The sequence below is a fragment of the Podarcis filfolensis genome, assembly GCF_964270895.1.
Source record: "Podarcis filfolensis genome assembly, chromosome: 10".
NCBI classification, from domain to species: Eukaryota; Metazoa; Chordata; class Lepidosauria; order Squamata; family Lacertidae; genus Podarcis; species Podarcis filfolensis.
In genome coordinates, this window is record NC_139612.1 from 57,857,281 (window position 1) to 57,877,403 (window position 20,123).

The following is a 20,123-nucleotide window of genomic DNA, read 5'->3' on the forward strand; positions in this document are numbered from 1 at the left end:
TCCCAAGATTCCTTTGTTAGAGTAGTTAGCTTAGATGAATAATTTAAATTTATAATGCATATGACTTCCCCTCTCATTTTCTGTCAGAAATGTCTGTTGTCATTCTTAAACAAAGAGTGTCTATACTATAATACTCTACTTTAGGCTGCAGTTCGTTTTGGTACAAACCAATTGATGTCACAAAATCTTCAGATTTGACCTATTTTAGGAAGAGTTGGGGTCTCTTCTGACTAAACTGCGGGAGTTTGGTCAGAAGAGAGTCTGACCAAACTGCGGGAGGCAGTGGAAGACAGGAGTGCCTGGCGTGCTCTGGTCCATGGGGTCACGAAGAGTCGGACATGACTAAACGACTAAACAACAACAACAACAAGGAAGAGTTGATACTGTAGGCCCAATATTCATTTTGCAGGCCTTGAGTGAGCTCTGTCCCCCCATCCCCCGCTCTAGTTGATTGATTAGCGAAAAAAGCACAAATGAAATTGTAAACTGGGTAGCTCTCAGAAGCTGATTGTTTCTACTGAGGTAAGGTTAAAAGACAATAATCAAGGGAGAATGTGGCAGACAGGTTTTGGTTTTATATTTTTAAGATATATAACAAAGGTTTACATAGGAGTATGTTAGTTTTTGTCACCAAAACCAACAAAGTGTCTTCTGACACCTTGAAGACTAACACATTTTATTGTGGCATCAGCTTTACTGGACTAGAGACCCCTTCATCAAATGCCTGGATGGCGTGGGATTTTCAGTTCATACGCCATGCATCTGATGAAGTGGGCTGTGGTCCATGAAAGCTTGTAACAAAAGGTTGCAGTTCAATGCATACTTACCTGAGCGTAAGCCTCATTGATCACAATGGGATTTTGTTCTAAGTAACAGGAATAGGATTGTGGTGTTACATTTTTCAGAAAAAGTTCTGTAACTTGGTTATGTATTCTACAGTACTACAGCTGTTTTATATTCTCTCTCTTTAAAAGTTAACTGGATGCAAATTGCTGAGGCACTAGAGAACATTTATGTTGAAAATAATGAAATAAAGTCAGGAAATATAAAAATTACAGTCCTCATGGTAGCATTAGTTTGCAGTGGTTGAATGTAGTTTTTTAACTGCTGTGATACTGGATTTAATATAATTAATGTAGCATATGCTACATTAATTATTTGTAAAAAAAGCTATTGTAAAGATTTTATAGCCAGCGTATGCAGGATTTTGGATGACTTGGCTGTAAAACGTATACTATAGTAAGGAGTTTCTGCTGTGTGGCTTAATTCCTATTGTAAGAAGCAGCTGAACTTTTACATTTTCTGACATTTAGTTTTAACTGTTAAAGCTCTGCCAGTATGTTATATTTTAAAATATATTGCAAGTTCTACAATGTTACCGAAACAAAAATAAATCTTTTCCCCAGAGAGACTACCATTTAACATCTGGATTCATGATACAGTTAAGCTGAAGGCCAGCTCTTGAGTTTAAGCCAACTGGAATCTCAGAACTATAATTCTGCACTGGCCACCAGGCTGCAACAACACAGTAACTTTCTATACTCTTTAAGAATTTTTATTAGCTGTAACACTGAGCCTTAGACTCAGCCTATCAATTTACCTGAAGAAAATAGCTTAAATAAATGTACTTTATAGTATCATAGAGTCATAGGATTGTACAGTTAGAAGGGACCTTGTGAGTCATCTAGTCCAACCACCTGCAATGCAGGAATCTCAACTAAAGCATCTGTGACAGCTGGCCATCCATCTTCTTCATTGTTAAAAAACCTCCAATGAAGGAGAGTCCATCACCTTGAGTTTGTTGCACTGTCAAACAGCTTTTACTGTCAGAAAGTTCACCCTGATGTTTCGTCGGAATGCCCATTCGTGTAATTTGAAACCATTGGTTCTGCTCCTAGCTAATGCTATTCTAGGCTGCATCAACAGAAGTATAGTGTCCTGATCAAGGGAAGTAATAGCACCACATTATTCCACTTTGGTCAGACCACATCTGGAATACTGTGTCTAGTTCTGGGCGCTACAATTTAAGAATGATATTGACAAGCTGTAATGTGTGCAGAGGAGGGCGACCAAAATGACCAAGGGTCTGGAAAGCAAACCTAGTGAGGAATGTTTGATGCAATTGGGTATGTTTAGCCTGGAGAAGAGGAGACCAAAATGAGATATGATAGCCATCTTCAAATAGCTTCTGAAGCAGGAGAAAACAAGCTTGCTCCATCCTCCATGTCACATGGGCTGGGGGAAGGGAAAATCTGGTCATCCAGTCTGCTAGGTACTCCCATCTCCCCTGCGTCAAGTTCTTTGGGCCACATTCACATTACTTCCATTCTAGATAAATCTGTCTAATGAATCCAATTTGAATAATTAAATCAAATAATTAAATTAAACGACGTTTCTGTGTGCTCTGGCTTCCGTCACGGTGTTCTGTTGCACCAGAAGCGGTTTAGTCATGCTGGCCACATGACCCAGAAAAGCTGTCTGCAGACAAACGCCATCTCCCTCAGCTTGCAAGTGAAGATGAACACTTCATCCCATAGTCGCATTTGACTGCACTTAACTGTCTAGGGGTCCTTTACGTTACTTTCTTACCTAATTAAATCAAGTAATTTAACTGTTTTTATTAAGTTATGGCCAGCATCCCTCACCCTTGGGTGCATGCTTTCCCACATACATAGGTGAAGGAGGTTGGATGATAAGCTGCATCCCTTCCTGATGCTTTTGATTCTTGCTCTGAACCGTGTATGGTAAATCTTTGGTTCTCCAGATGTTGCTGAACTACAGCTCCCACCACCTCTTGTCATTGGCCGTGCTTGCTGGGTCCAACCGGAGTTGTAACTCAGCAACATCTGGAGAACCAAAGGTTCTTCATACCTACTGGTGAGTCAATTCTCACAAGATATTATTTTTTTTGGTGGGGAGGGTACAACAATGGGCTGCAGTGGGAAGAAACCCATAGACAATCTCAGTGCACACATGGTAGTCCTCATATTACCCTTTTGATAATGCTCAGTTATAATGTATAAAGTTATGTTATATGGATAATGTCCATATTAGCCTTTTGATAATGCCCATTAATTTGTCAACAAATAAAACTGTGGGGTTGAATCCAACCAAATTCTACCCAGAGTAAACCTACTGAAATTAATGTACATATGTTAGTTATGTTCATTAATTTCAATGGGTTTACTTTGATTATGACTAATGTTGGATACCACCCGTTATTTATAACTAAAAAATGTTATGCAGATATAAACATATGCCATTGATGTTTGAAAGAATGAACTGTTCTTGGCTTTTATTTGGAACCTGGGAGACAGACCAAACAATCACAAATGTTGTTTAAAATGAATTGAAGCAAAGAGGACACATGCCTTTTGTCTATCCAAAGACAAAAGTTCATTTTAAAATGTAGTCAATGTTACATTTTGTTGTGGGGGACCTCTGCTTTTACATTTCAACATGTGTGTTGTGTTTCCATGCTTATGTGTCCAGACCCTTGCATGGCTAAGAAGCAAAGTACCTCAGATGACGCCATAATGCAATTAAGAAGTAGGCCATTCTGCTTTGGAATATTTTGCTATGGTCAAACAACTTTAAATAATAGAATCATGGAATCATAGCAGCCAACTGACAATATTTGGGTCACTGGGTTGCCACTTGCAGGTTACATAGGGGCAGAGGTGCCCCAGTCAGGATACAGAAGTAAAGCCCTCAGAGACTGGTGGAACCTGATATGTTACTGAAGCTCTGGAAAAAGCTCTGGTGGAACCTGATATGTTACTGAAGCAGTGGAAAAAGCTTGTGATCCTGTTGAAGCCCTCATCTCGCTATGGAATGGTGAGATGAAACAGGCTGTTGACATTATTGCTGCTGAGCATCTTCTCTGGCATTTTGAAGCCCGAGCAGCTCCTTGGTACTCTGACAAGTACAAGTTTCACTATGAAGCTGACCAAACACTGGTAAGAACACATAATCATGCCTACTGTGTGGCAGTGTGTGCTGTGAAGAAGGCTCATTTTGCAGCTTGCATTGTGTCCTCTAATAGCTGACCAACGGAGTTATTTTGGATGGTTTGGAGGTTACTGACTGAGTGTGTGTGGTGCTGGTGGGGACCTCTGGAGCACTCAAAGACCTGTTCTCCTGCTCTGATCAACTGGCTATGCATTCTGAGGATAAATTCGCTCAGCTTCAAAGTGCTCTTGACTCTGCACTTGTTGCAGTTGCATATTCCCACCTTTGGGGGAGGGTTGTATAGAGAGCTGTGACGGGGCAGGAGCAGACATTTTTGGAGGACACAAATGATTTAGATCCATTCCAATCTGGCTGTGGAACTGAGTTGGCTTTTATCACCCTGATGGATGAACTTTGCAGAGAGCAGGACAGAAGGAATGCAACCTTGCTTCTGTTCTTGATCTCTAGTCGGCCTTTGATACCATCAACAATAGTAGCCTCCTGGACTGCTCCAGGGAATGGAAATTTGAGGCACTGTGGTTCCAAATCCTACCTTCAGCACCACGTCCAGAGAGTAGCATTGGGAGAGTGCCTTCCAGCCCACTGGTGGCTACATAATGGGGTGTCACAAGGGATTATTTTATCTCCATTGCTAATTAATACCTACATAAAGCCTTTGGAAGAGGTCATTAGGAGTTTCAGAGCATGGTAGAATCAGTATTCTGATGACACTCATCTCTATTTCTCTACAACATCTGAATCAGGAGAGGCTGTGTAGTCCCTGGGCCATTACCTAGATACGGTAGTGAAACGGATAAGGAAAAACAATCTGAGCTTTAATCCCAGTAAGATAGAGGCACTGTGGGTCTGAGAAGTTGGTCAGTGGCCTACCTTGGAAAGAGCAGGTTCACTGTTCGGGGGTGTTTCTTGAACCAGCTCTGTCAAGGGCCTCACTGGCTAGAAGTATCTTTTACTAACTGCAACTGGTTCAGCAGCTATGACCATTCCTGAAAAGCCTTGCCATGGTATTTCATGTGCTGGTTACTCCAAGACTGGATTACTACAATGCACTATGTGTGGGGCTTCCCTCATGCTTGATCTGGAAGCTACAGTTAGTGCAAATGCTGCAACATGATTGCTGACAAGAGTGGCGCCTTGCAAGCACATACCACTTGTGTTCAGGGATCTGCACTGGTTGCAGATCTGCTACTGGGCCAAGTTCAAGGTATTACTATTTGTATAGAAAGCTGTTAACAACTTGGGACCAGTTTACCTATGAGATTGCCTTACCCCACATGCGCCCATGGTAGAATTGGCACTACTACAGGTGCCACGTGGTACCCATTCCGCATTTGTAAGAACTGCATCATTTAGTGTGACAGCAACCATGGGAACTCCCTACCTATTGATATTAAGCAGGTGCCTGTACTCTTTCTGGCACCTGCTAAGAACATTTCGATGTAGACAAGCCTACCTAGATGCTTAGATAGTTGAGATAATTTTAATCTGTTTTAGTATTTTGACTTTTGTATGTTTTAAAGTATGGAGGCAATTTTAAAATGGATTTTTATTGTTTTATCCTTTTGTAAACTGCTTTGAGGGTTTTTTTTTTTTTTACAACTAAGAGGTGTATAAATTTTGATAAATAAATAAACAAACAAATAAAATTTGGCGCTTCAATACAGGCAATACTGGTTTTGCATGGGGGTTCTGTTCTGGACCCCTGCCCATTCTGGACCCCCTGCCCTGCTCCTTGTCATGATGTCTTTATGATGTTTGGGGACTACTTCTGGGACCAGCGCCTTGCACATGTGTGCAATTGCATGTCATTTGGATGAGCTAAATTGGTCGTTGCATGTATTTGACTCACATTCCAGTCTCGTTTGACAGGCTGCATTAAGGATGCTTTACAAATCTGTATTTGGAATCTTTGTTTAGGATTTTGATGATACCGTTAAATCTTGAAATTAACTTTCATGCCTTGAAAATGAAAGGACCCCAATTTGGATAGATAAAAATCTCAAACACTTGGCTATTCAAATAGCCATTATCAACAGCTCTGTTGGGTTTCTAGCACTCTGCCTGTAGTTCTCTACAACCTTTGGAAATAACTCTGCTTTTGGAATTGGCTAGCTTTCTTCCAGCTTTCGTTGAGTGCTAGTGTTTCTAATTGAAGCTGTTTCTATAAACTGCCTGGAGATCAAGTCATTTGTTACTGCCTATAGTTATTTAGTATGGTTAATGTCTGCAGACTTGGAGTCTCATAAAAGAGACAGGTCCTTATCAGTAATCAATACCTGCAATATTTGCTCATATAAATCTGCCATTAGAGAGTGATCATTTGAAATTAATTCAAGCCAGAGGACTCCATTATGGTGCATGTTATAATAGTAGAAACAAAGAAGCCCAATGGAAGTGGCATTCTTAAGTTTCAAGCATGCAATCATTGGAGCCTTTTTCCGGGAGGGTATTGCTCTCATTTGCATGTATTTTCCTTATTCAAGCCACAGCAAGGGGATGTCCATATCCCCACATAATAAAGAGGAGCTTTGCAGCCTGGGGATAATACTGTATGGAAGGGATCTCCACCTCCCAAATTGCTAGAGAAATGTACCGCACTCAAACTTTGGACAAAGGTAGGAGAAGCAAAAACAGGGAGGTTTCATTTCAGGATGACTAGTCAGGAGGCACTTATAATGGACCTTTCTGTGCCATAGGCAATAGAGATACATTAAAAATGGTGCAGCAGTAGTTAATAGGGACATAGATTCCAGTGACGTTATAGCACTATCAGTATGTGACCATGGTGGATGTGCTGTAACATCGCTAGAGAAAAAGAGACTTGAGAATCATTGTTGACAGAAACTAAATTTAGTGGATTGTGCAGGGAAATAGTGCTATTCCCCCATGTTGGAAGTACTTGCCAGGGCAATTTTGTCTAGATAGACAGTGATACGTTTGCAATCCCCTTGGAAAGTGCAGTGTCTAGAAAATAAAAGGCCCCAGTTCAATGCAACTAATAAGTAGTAATAAGGGAGAGACAAATTTTCAAAATTGCAGAACACTTTAAAAAAATGTAGAATGCTGTAGCTGTTTATTTGTATGACAACCAAGTCCTGGCCCAGCATGTTAGGGACACAGTAATTATGGCTGCACAGGTTTCTTAATTTTGCAGAATCCTTGTAGCTGCACTCCCAAACCAGAAAATGATCTAATTGTCTTTACAGATGATCTGGTTAGTTTTATAGTGCAGCAAGTGAGTTGTTGCTCATGATCCAAACATCTTCCTCCTCCTCCTCCTCCTCCTCCTCCTCCTCCTCCTCTTCTGCTCACCCTTCACTAACAGGTCCCAGGGTGGGTTTCAACAAATTAAAATTCAGAATTAAAAACAGTTCAACTTGAACTTATGAGGAAGGTGGAACTGCCAAGATGGGCCCCTCTGTTGTTCTTAATACCTGGGAGGGTTTGAAGGGAAGGAAGGTAGTTTTTTGAGGCCTAAGTCGCTGGCAGCCAATGCAGTTGTTTTAGAACAGCGGTTATATGAGTTTTAAATGCAAGCCCAGCCAGTAATTTGTGAGCACCTGTGAAAAGTGCTTCACCGAAGGGATTTCTTTACAATGGATTTAGTTTGAGCTATCTGAGTACACCTAGATCACACTCCTCTACTCCCAATTAGATACTGTGCTCTTTGATTTACTTCTAGTTTTGGATGAACAATATGAAAGCAACAGTCATCTAAGAAGAACTAGACACTCTGTTCATTTTCCTTCAATACATATTAATCTCCTCTCAAGTTGTTTTCCTGGATTTGGTCTCTTTCCCGTTGTATATTGACTCACAGGGCTGCAATTAATCTCTCTGCATAAAATGACTTCACTGTGTTTGGGTAGTAATCCTTTTGAAAATCAGGGCACAATCTGTGCAAACCTGCAAGTTCATTTTTCTATGAGGGATGACCCAGCTCCTCTGCCTCCTATATGGGAACTTCCTTCTACTGTATCCTGCCTTTTCAAAATACACAACACCTTTTCTGAGGTGAAAGGAGCTGCAGTCTCTCAAGGACAGTCAGTGCTCAGACAAATGGAATAAATTTCTTATGTGCTGTGAAGGAATAATTACAGCTGTTTCATATCTACACAGCTATAGGGCAATCTAGCTTCTTAATATAATTATTGCCAATATACCACAACAGGGGCCACAGGCTGGTCACAGATAAAGAAAACATCTCTAATAGAATTTTCAGGACATGTGACAGAGGAATTCTAAAGTAGGGCTGTTGGTGAGTTGTTTTCTCAGCTAGTGGCTGATTGGTATAACTAGGTAGGCCTTGTAATTTGAAAATTGTTCTTTTCAAGTACATGCTCTATTCCCTGCTGTGAAAAGTGTTTGCTAACACAGCTGAGGTGATGCTGTACGACCTCTAGAATATCCTTCCATTTTCTCTAGTCTTGTAAAGTCAGTGTGAACTTTATGTGGCCTTTTTATTGATTACGAAGTCTAACTAGGACTAGCACTGGACCTATGTGTTTATATTTGTTTGAATGTGAAATTTTAATTGACCATGATACACACACACAAAAATTTCAATTAAAAAAATCCAGATGCACAGGAAACTCAAGTTTTTTTTTAATTAAAAACAATAGAAATACCAGATACACACAAGAAACATACATATACCCTTCACAATACTAATTACCACTCCCACTCACATTATTCTTCCCTTCTTGGGCATAAGGTTCAGACACACAAAAGTTGTTGGGTTTTTTTGGGGGGGGGGGGAGTCAAAGTCATTGCTGGACATATGGCAACCCTGCATGAAGGTGAGGGGAAACACCTGGATAGCGAAGTTTGCTATATATGCTCCCTCCTTCATGATTTGGGATTCAGTTTTGTTGTTTGTAGCCAGTGGCCACTACAATACAATGTGAACACATACTGCACAGCTGCAAAACAGAAAAAAAGCATTGCATACACCAGAACAAAAACAAGTCTGCTGTTAATTTTGGACGCCTAATACAAGCTGCTCACATTGGTGTGTAAAGCCCTAAACTCTCTGCGGATCTTAACCCTGGGCAGGTCTGTAGGGATGGAGATGGTACTTGCTGGGACTGAAATGAGTTGGCTCTAACAAGTCATGCAAGGGGATTCAGAGGAGCACTTTCTTGCTCTGCTACCTAACTTCAAACATGCATTTTATGTGTAACACGCAGAATCCAAACATTCCTGTTGTGAGAGATTGGCAGGGTGCCTTCTTCATACATCTTGCATTAAATTTGTTTGTGAGGAGGCATTGCTTTGCCTGATGAAAAACCCAATTATTCACACACACCCATTCTTACCTCTGTAATTAAGATGTTGTTTTCTAAAGCACTTTGAAATCTAATTACAAACTACATTCTGTAAATTAATAAATGGATGTAAATGTATGATCTACAAATCGTATTTGCACAATGATAAGGATTTCTTTCCAACCATTTGATAAATCGCCAGTTTTGATTTGCTTAATCTGAAGAATCATATAAGCTTAGCAAGTTGTAGTTTTGTGTTGGATTTTTAAATAATTTCATGTAATTGGGTCTTTGTTAACTGAATAATCATACACGTTTTCAGTGATGTATTAGTCATAGCTATGCATGCGTGTGGTGCTTGGCTTCTGACCTTGAACAACACATGTCTAAAACTACCCATAGCATCTGTGGGTTGAGGGGTAGGTTTGTTCATTTTTGTTGGGTGGTTTACCTTAATCCTCTTTGCAGAGAGTGTTCAATTTTGCTATGGCATTGATGCCTGCTTTGCATTATATAAAAACATATACAGTAAATTTCAACTGATTTGAGAAACATTCAAATAACTGGCTGCAAATTGGGTAGCAGTTAAACACAGAAAATTCCCAATGAAAGCAATAGAACCTGTGTGCATGTAATGTTGCACAGGGTTTTGCCCATGAGAGATAGTTTTTGTTTTTGTTTTTAACTCTTACTTTACATTTTTACCCACCCTGAAACCTCCAACACCGATATCAGTAAAAGTAAGACAGGCTTAAAATTATTCTAGCCTGAAACAAGTGTGAGAAGAGCCAGGTGTGCCTTCCTCAGAAGGTACATTCCACAAGTTCAATGCCATGGCTGAAACGTACACTTCCGATGCTTACTATTAAAACAAATATTTATATCACTATTTACTTAACAAGAAAAAATAATTTGAGGATGCACAAAGAATATTATAGAACATTGGTTAACACTATATTGAATCTAAAAAATAGATATTATTCCAAGTTATTTACAAAGTTATTGTTTATCTTCCAATTGTTTCTAGACAGTATCAATGCCACTTTCATTAGCCAAGACACATTCTATAATTTCTTTATGCTTTTAATTTCTTCTTTATTCCATTTTTGTTTGAACATCTGGCATTTTCCATATTGATGCAATTTATATTTTTCCTAGTTTTAATATGTGTATTACCAGTTCAGCATCTTCAGTTACTAGTCCCATTATATAACTTATTAAAAAGGCCAAGTGTTCAAATGGAAATGATATCCATAGTTTCTTTTAGTAATTCTATACAGTTCTATGATATAACCATCAAAATAATTGCTGGATATGATTATCAAATGTTGGTGCTAAGATGCTACTATTTGATCATATGAATGTCATTCCGTATTAAAGTATTTCTCCATAAGCAATCTTCTTCCTACCGTTGTAAGTCTAAACCATTGCATCCAAATAGCAGTGGTAGCTTTAAATGCATTCAATACGAACTTCCTCTTTGCTGGACTAATGCTATGGTGAACTTTATTACACATAAAAAACTTTGCTCAAAGATTTGCTATGGATAACTAGTACTTCTACCTTGATGAGCTAGAAAACTAATACAGAGTCTGCCTTTGTCTAGGAATAGGGGCAGCCAATGTGGTACCTTCCAGATGTTGTTGAAATCCAACTCCTATCAGCTCTAGCCAGCATGGTCAATGGTCAGGGATGATGGGAGCTGTAGTCAGGCAACATCTGGAGTATACCACAATGGCTACCAGTAGTCTAGTTCTGCCTGAATATTTAAAATGGAGTGCATGTGGTTTTTGTTATTCTGTTGGACTTTATTATAGGACATAGTAAAATATCTGAATGCACTGGCTACACTGATATATTTGGCTCCAAATTAACATGTCACAGCATGGTCTTTCATTTTTAATAGGGTTTCAGATGGAAACATGCTTAATGGATAAAGCTATCCAAGAATGAATGTTTATATTGAGTTAACACCCAGTGCTTGTACTAGGATAACAACCAAATGGACAAAGAATGTAATGGCCAACAGGCTTGGAGGAAAAGAGTCATGAACAAATGTGGGCATACAGAAGTGAGCAGCAACCAATATTTATTCACTCACTTAGCTGTTGATCATATAGAAGCCTATTTTGGCATATTGATATATAAATTAAATCATCATTATCTTTGTGGCAGCATCTCCTCACACACCTTTCTCCACACTTTTCTACTATTGGGTGGGCCTTCTGTTTGCTTCATTGCAGTACAACTAATATGGAAATTCCATTGGTCAAGCACAGCATGGTATGAAAAAAACCCCTTTAAATAAGCTCCCACATTTTTATTCATTTAGCTTGCTTTTAACATATATTTCCTATTGAGGTAGTTTTTATAATCTCCTCCCCCCCCCCCCGTCTTCCCATTTTTTTAAATATTTATTTTGTTTTTAGCTAAATTGTTGGCTTTTGATAGCTAGCTGTAATGGTTGTATCGCTGGGGTGTGGGGAGGCAGGATTGAGGAATAAAACCTCTCATCTTCTCACCTCCATTTTTTCACTGAACACGTCAGGTCAGATTTTCTCTGCCACTCTATCTTTGTTTATAGTGTTTTTCAAATTGATCAAGTGCTAAAATAGGTTTAGCTTTTGGAGGACCAATATCTATGCTCCCCTTTGTGAACTTTCATATTTCCTAAGTAGGTCCAAATGAGCAGGTAGAAAGAACAGTGTCAAGTGGCTGGAGATAGTAACAATTTAAGAGTATGCTAGGTTGATAGGCAGTTTACATGCAAGGGGTGAAGGACGTGGTGTTTAACTGTCAAATGAAAGGCTAAACTGAAGCAAATTTACTTATTTGGATATGTCATTTGCCTTGTAACACAAGCTCTCTTGGCGACAAAGGGCTTTTATTAAGTGTACTAGCAAAATACTACAATGACAATCAGGGTATGTGTGGAAGGCCTACGGAAGGCCCCCAGGGGCCACAGGCCACCCAATGTCAGGAGTGGGTTGGTTTAGCCCCATAGCTGCATAGCCCCAAGTGCAGTGGTCCCCCCCCCCCCCATATGAGCGTTTTAAAAGCGTTCACTCAGGGCCATCATTATGATGGAAGGAAAACAAGTAACTTGCTCTGGTGTATGAGATTCCCCACATTGCAATGACACAAAACTACCCTGTTCATTGCCAATTTTCATTCATTGCTCACAGCCCGTTTTTGTTACCTCTAAACTACTATTCCTATTTTGTTCATTTTTTGCTTTTTGGGGGTGTGGTGATACCTTGTTAATATCTTGTTACTGTAGCTTTTTGCAGCTGTCATTTTTCAGGGTTCAGCTTCCTCCCCTGGATCTCTAGAACTTAAACATTGGAGGGATGGTGCTGGATGCATTTTTGTCTCTAGAGCACTTGCACATGAGCACTAAGGCAGAATGCAGTGCATGGTCTGCCATTACACGCGTTCAGCTGTTCAGTTAGATTTTGAATGGCAATCCCAGTCGCAGTGCCTCCCCACCACCATGGACTAATACTATGGTGAAGTGTGACAGTACAAACTCAGGAAAATAATGATCTGGATTAAAAATGGCCACAGTTTTACGGATTAAAGGTGTAGGTGTAATCAGTAGGGCTGGAACTGCTTCGGGCTCATGCCAAGGATTGTGGCGTCCCCAAGACGTTGATCTATTGAGTTAGCCGCCCTAAAGCCACCGCTGGAAGCCCTATGGTTCATCTGCCCCACACTTGACTTCTGGACAGGGACATCCACCGAGACCTCTCTAACGGGGCACCCAGAATACACCAGAAATTTAAAGTCACTGCCCTCCAGGAGGGGCCACAGATTGGTTCATTTGAAATTACCTTTGGGGGCAGGAAGACCACCCACCAAGATCTCTCTGACCAAGGGGAATTCCCTTCCAACAGCCAGCAAACATGTGTGCCCAGGCTGGTGGGGAAGCAAGCTGAGAGTGAGGGGCCGCAATTGTCACCCACTGGGAAACCGGTGAGCGGCCATTGGAACAGCATTAACCATACATTTTTTTGTTTTTCTTCACTGACTTTTTTGTTAGCAATGATTTTTATTGTTTGAGATTTAACAAGCACTAAGCTGGTAGTGCTCAAAATACTAAACAACATGTGCCATTTCTCTCCTTCCCACCACTTACCCCAGCCACCCCCAGTCTTTATGTCCCTCCTCCCACCTAATCTCCCATGTGCCTCCTCCCATCTAATTACAAGCCAAACAGTAACAACATGAGCCAAAATAAAAGCCAAAATAAGAAATGAGGAGTAGGAATAAAAATGGAAGGGCAGCTTAGTTACCAGGCAAAGCTGTGCGCCAGTCATCCTTGTATTCTGCTCCTTGTCACTAAAGAGGGCTAGGAAATCTTGCCAGGTGTTGCAGATCTTTTCAAGGCTACCTTGCTTGACATAGTCCACCCCTTTCTTTTTTCCACATAGTTTTAATAAAAAACACTAACCCTGTTATGACTTATAAATGAGTGGGATACAGGTTATAGCAGAGTAATTGAATGCAGCATACGAAATAATAGAACCTTCAACAATACATAAGTGCAGAAAGTTCAAGTGGTGATCTCCAGTAAACTTATTTCAAGCATGTCACTATTTTCAGCATTGGAGGGCGTGTTTCTTGGTCGCACTACTAGGGTGTGACTGGATGTTGGTAACTGGCTATGATATGTGCATATACAAATCATTCTATTACGTTTATCAAAAATTTTGTCGCTGTTGCAAACTCTGTTCTATTCGTATATATTTAATCTTTGCTCCTCTTTCTCCTAGGTTCCAACTATGCGAGTCCCCGTCCAGCTCATGCCAACATGAATGCCAATGCAGCTGCAGGGCTTGCACCTGAGCATATCGCTACTCCAGGTGCAGCCCTTTCCTGGCAGGCTGCTATCGATGCTGCCAGGCAGGCCAAATTGATGGGTGCAGCCGGCAATGCAACAATATCCACCGCCAGCTCCACACAGAGGAAACGGCAGCAGTATGGGAAACAGAAAAAACAGGGTACCACCACAGCTACACGTCCTCCCCGGGCACTGCTGTGTCTAACACTGAAAAATCCCATCCGGAGGGCATGCATCAGTATTGTTGAATGGAAATATCCTTTTTGATGGAGTGATATGAGTCAGTATGCAAATGTGATTTACAAATATGACTAAGCATGTGCATAAGGTTGAAGGGAGCACTAGAAGGAACTGCATGAGCAACAACATATGGTTGGTCTCCGTCTAGATCAGCGGGGGTAGATCTTTTATGACCTTGGTCAATCTTCTGGGGGCTGCATGCTGGTGGTGGGTGTGACCCAAAGTGACTGTGACCATCTCACCTAAACACTTGTGCATGCACACACACGCGCGCGCACACACACGCGCACACACAAACAGCACACAAGCCCTTCCTCTTCAGCTTATTTCTGCAGATAAGCTGAGTAAGGGGTGAATCACCTCCTCCATCCTCATCAAATGACCAGTTTGATGAGGAAGGAATGGCCAATTTACACCCCCCACACCAGGGGTAGGAACAGAGGGGTTTAAACCCCAGTGGTGTGCCCACTTAGTTTTTTGCCAGGGCCCAAATTGGTGGGGTTTTGGTGGGGGGAGATGCATCGGGACTTAGGTCTAGACTCTTAAAGCATAAGGACGCCTACTTGTGGCAACATGTAATTGCTGCAGAATGCAGGAGCATTAATGGGCCGTCCTATGCACAAAATGGATGGTTTTTGGATTCTGTGTAAATTATGTTGATGGGTACCGATAGATCCATTGTCTATAACCTTTCAACAATTAAATATTGGTTCTAGACCTGAAAAATAAACCGAATTTCAAATGGCCAAGTATTCAAGAACCCAAGCCTTTAAAATCCACTTGGATTTTTCCCCTTAATCCAGATTTTCTGATGCAGCCATGGTTTTACCTTGACCTATATTGCTCAGTTGTGCAACTTTTATTTGGCAAAGTCCATGTAGAATAGGCTGATAGTAATAGGAAGGTGTAGGTTGCAGTCTGAAGTACATTCACTTGGGAGCGGGGTCCATTACAAGTAGAAGTATTTAAGATTATTACACTAAAACACCATCTTGCAACTGGCTACTATTACAGCTGATCTGGTAGCAGGACCTGATGGCAATGATGCTAAGTATTTGGTGATGGTGGTTTTTTAAAAAAATGCTTGGTCTATGAATCTTGGAATGCATGTTGGAGAAAGTGCCCTGCCCTTCTCTCCTCCCTCCCTTCTCTTGCATGCTGGCATTGGCACTTCATTTGTGGCTTGTGTTAAGACAGACATTTTCATTACATTCAAACTGGGAAAGTCTAGTTTGATATCAGATAAGAAGCCAGGATGTAATCCACTTTGGACATAACAAGTCGGGAATAAAATGCCAAAGCTGGCACACAAAGCTGGGCTTAAACACACAGATTCTGGCACTGTTCTATCTAATTTGGGCCTGAGATTAAATCTCTGGTGCACAGACTGTTCCCAATGAAACTTCGAGGAGCAAACAGAAAGATGGATTTAAAAAACCCAAAGTACCATAATCTTAATAAAAATATTATCAAAGTACCATAATCTTATTAGATGCTGTGAAATCAACTTTTGCTTTCAGGATTTTGGGTGGAGATAAAAATGGGTCAAGAAAGGGTTCACAGATATTCTCCATCAACTCATTTCCCCCCCTGTTTTTCAGGTGATAGTTTTTTAATCCTCTCAAGCAGTTTTATTTGTTATCCTTCCCAACATAGACACTCAAAACCATGACGGATGGCTAATTTGGGATGGGTAGTGGGATGGTGGCGGCAAACCTATATTGGTTACTTGCTTGGCACCTTGCCAACCATACATCTTTAGGCAGAGCCCACAAGGGGAGGCCTGATATAAAGTATGAAATCAGAGCTGGTTGAACAGATTGATGTGTTGTAAAGTAGGAGGCTGAAAATGACTGAGCAATGTAGTCATCTCTTGAGAGATAATGGTCTTACTGAGAACACATAACAAATAAACAGTTGAAATCCTCTCAATGACTCACCTCAAATACCAGGTTCCTGAGCAGAGCACATACTTATGGCCACTATGGACTTGTTGCTGAAAAACAGCATCTATTTGGTGAGTCCACCAACTCCACCCTACTGTAATTTATGTAACAACATATTGGCCTAGTTTGTAAATAATGCTAAGCTATGGTTAACATTAACCATAGTTAATGCTAACCATAGTTAACACACGATAATTGAAGCTAGTGTGTCTGGCAGACCATAATGTGAACCTTGGCTTGTTGCATTCTTGTCCTCCCCCTGTTAAAGGAAACACAAGCCAGGAATTGCTGTTCTTCACTTGCAGCTCTGTAGCTTTTGGGCTGTGGCAGCTCTTTAACCATAATTAAGGATAAGGTCTGGGCTTGCACATAAAGTTAAGTAATAGTTAATATTAGCTAAGGTTTAGAAACGAACTACAAACCTTGGTTAATGAGCAGTCTATAACCATAGTTAATAACCAGTGGTTTAGTTTTATGTTCAAACAGGGCTATTCTAATGTTCTTAATGTGTCTTGATAATTCAAAACATTGGTAAGCAACATAGTTTGTGCTAAGGTGCACTTTTTTCGGGGGAAAGGATAACATTTAATGCACAAAACTGGGACTCTTCTGCAGACTAATACATTTTCTACTGAAAGAAGAGAGGAGAGGGGGAAACATGTTGCTATAATCATTTCGCATACTGAAAATACAGTTTCAGCCTATTTCTGTTGCACACCCAAGAGGATGTGAATGCAAGAAAAGCCCTGCTGGATCAGAACAAAAGGCCCATGAGGTTCCCACATTAGCCAACTAGGTGCTTTTGGGAAGCCCGCAAGCAGGACAATGAGGGACAACAGCTCTCTCCAGTTGTTATTGCCCTATATACCAAGTCTTGGTATAAAACTAATGTGAAACTGCACTAAAAAGCTCCATTAAATAGAGCTTAATATATCTTAATTAATGGTTTTCAAGCCAGGTCATAATGAAACATTTCAGCTGTGCATAACAAATTCTCCTACCTCTGACCATTCACTCTCTTACCTTCCATAATTTGTACTAAAAGGAAACCTACAAAACTTTAAAAGTTGTGCATATGAGAAATTAAAAGAGATTATGAACTCTTGTGTCTTTACAATAGCTTATACAGGTCAACATAAAATTGTAAACAGGGCATTAGCTGTCAGAAACAACGAGGACAAAATGTGCATCTGTAACCAGATGCTAATTGCTTTCTCTATAGTTGAGAATGACCTACTTTTCAATATTTCAGTCTGATCATGAACTATCCAGCACAAATTAAAACTTGCATAGTCATATGCAAGGAGGGGTCTATTTTTTGTTTCTTATTCTTTGTGGGCAGCAAGGCAACAATTGCCTTGGCTGACCAATAGAGTCCCTTTCTAAGGCTTAATCCATATAGGTAAACGATGGCCTAAAAACACAACAACATGGGGTCAGCTACACATGGAAAGCCTCCATATGCAATGACACTAATTCCCCCTCGCAGGGGTGGATGAAGGGGGGTGCGGTGGGTGCAGGTCGCCCTGGGTGTCACCACTGTCCTGCAAAAACCTTACCTTCTACTGACACATAGCATTCTTAGGAAAAGTTTTTGCAAATTGGGTGTCTTCATGTGGTTCCTTTATTTGCCCAATAGACTAATCACAGGGAACAACTTAGGAGGAAATGAGAGTACAGTCCTATTGGACCTCTGTGCTGTCCATCAGCTCAGCAAGAGTGTGGGTGTACTGATATTGATATTAGGGGGAACCAATAATAAATGAGGTTTCAGTCATTTTCTGCCCAACCCAATTAAGGTGAAAAACTGATGATGGGGAATTCACTTTGAGAACAGTTAAGTGGTGAAATGTATTCTGAACAAATACATGCATTTTCAAATAGACACCACTGTTTGGCATATTTCTGGTATGAAAGTATGCAAAATAAGCCACAACTTATTTTAATAATGCCCTTTAACAACCTTGTGTTATACACACACACACACACACCCTCAGAGATTAGAATGAAGAGACGCTGAATGTTAAAAATAATGTTAAAAATAAACTCTTACATAACTTTTAAACCCCTTGTGCTTCTTTGAATACTGCTCTCTTAAATTTCTTTTCAAAAGCTGGCAAAAGAGGGTTGAAAAATGCTGAACCATCGTGTATTAAGATTTGGGAGATATTTTCTTAAATGACAGCAATACAGTAATAGGCAGTTTGCAGCTGTATTGCAAATGCAATAAGAAAGACAGAGAATTTGGTGGGCTGTCTGTCAAATAACAGCACAGCCCGAGAGGGTAAAATAAACTTGAAATTAAATCTAAATAAAGAAAAAAAACTTTTAAGAAATCTATGTTTACTCTGGCACGCGACTGGCCTACTGTGCTTTTGACATATTAGGAAGAAACTTGGCTGGGAGGGTTGAAAAGCACTTTAAAAGGCATATGTTTCTTTTCAAAATACAAGGGATTAGGAATGCCTTCATTAAACAGAATTCTTTGAAATCCTTCCCCCTCTTCCAATATAATGTATGCATGTATATATATATATATATATATATTTAAAAATCAACCTTCCTTAACTCCATTCCTCAGACCATTTGAAATTATTATTTTACTGACTATTTTTGCCAATTGTGTGGCCTTAGCTATCTATATCCCCTTTCCAGAAGATGATTCCAATGCTACTAATTCCAATCTGGTAAGTCCTTTACTTTCACCATTATTTGTTGTTACACCTTTTGCTACTTACTTATAGGTAGGTTGTTTGAAACTCAGCACAGTGGCTTTTGGGAAGTCCGGAGAAAAAAATCACATGGTCACATCAGATGGCAGCCAAGATGTTTGGGTTTCATGGCTTTAGGCTGGCACTTGTTTTATCAGGATTACTTCTAGGGGGGAAAATGTGGGCATTATCAGCACTGCATATGGATATCAGTTTTATACCTCTTCCCCCAAAAAATCATGGGAACTGCAGATTGGTGGAATGTTGAACATTCTGCTAGAACAAAGGTAGCCAATGTCGTGCCCTACAGATGCTCTTGGACTGTAGCTCCCATCATCCCCAACTGGCATGGCCAAGGATCAGAAATGAAGAGAGGACACCTCACTGACTACCCAGTGCTAGAAAATCCCATCCCCATTCCCTCCAGTTACAATTCCCAGGCTTTCCCAATAAGAAGGAATGGTAGTTAAACTGGTTTAAGTCTGTAGTGCAGATAATGCCTTGAGTTTTTTGAATTTATAGTTATGACTTTTTGCTGTTGGCTTCCCCCCCCCCTTTTGTTAACAAAATGCCAGAGTATATTGTGAAAGTGATATCTATCTATCTATCTCTATCTATCATCTATCTGTCTGTCTATCTATCTATCTATCTATCTATCTATCTTAGTAGGTGTTAATTGTTTCATTCCTGAGCTTTTTCTGCTGTGTCTGTTTTATGAAGGGATATTATTTAATTGATCAAGCCTTCCTTTCGGGTGATGAACAGTTTCAGGGCTATGTTCTAGGGCACCTTGGCAGGTGTTCTCATTATAAATTTGCCCTTTGAAAGATGGTGACTTTTTTCTATTCTTGCCTGGAATGATTAGTGTTTCTACTAAACGCAAATGGCAATGCCTGTGTTTCAGCATAAGCTTGTCTGGTGCTGGGGTGTGGGGCAGGGGGGAGAAAGGGAAATGTGTTTATATTTGGCTTAGCATGAAGTCATAGCAAATATATGAAAGAAACAAAACTTAGAGTTGGACAAATGGAATGCAATCCATAACAACAGGACAAGCTATTTCCCCTGTTCTTTCCTGAGAGGTTGACTGAGCTCAGAACTCCCAGAGCTGTGAATGGGAAAGCCTGAAAGCCTGAGTCTGCATTCA

At 40.3% G+C, this 20,123-nt stretch overlaps 1 protein-coding gene across 1 annotated transcript in view; it reads left to right on the forward strand.

Annotated features, from left to right (window-relative positions):
• Positions 1–20,123, forward strand: part of CACNA1C (calcium voltage-gated channel subunit alpha1 C) — a 480,830-nt gene that overhangs the window by 33,809 nt on the left and 426,898 nt on the right. Inside the window, exons 3-4 of the mRNA XM_083572199.1 lie at positions 14,015–14,336; positions 18,850–18,955. Coding sequence (XP_083428325.1) covers positions 14,015–14,336; positions 18,850–18,955 — 428 coding nt within the window. The remainder of the gene's footprint in view (positions 1–14,014; positions 14,337–18,849; positions 18,956–20,123) is intronic.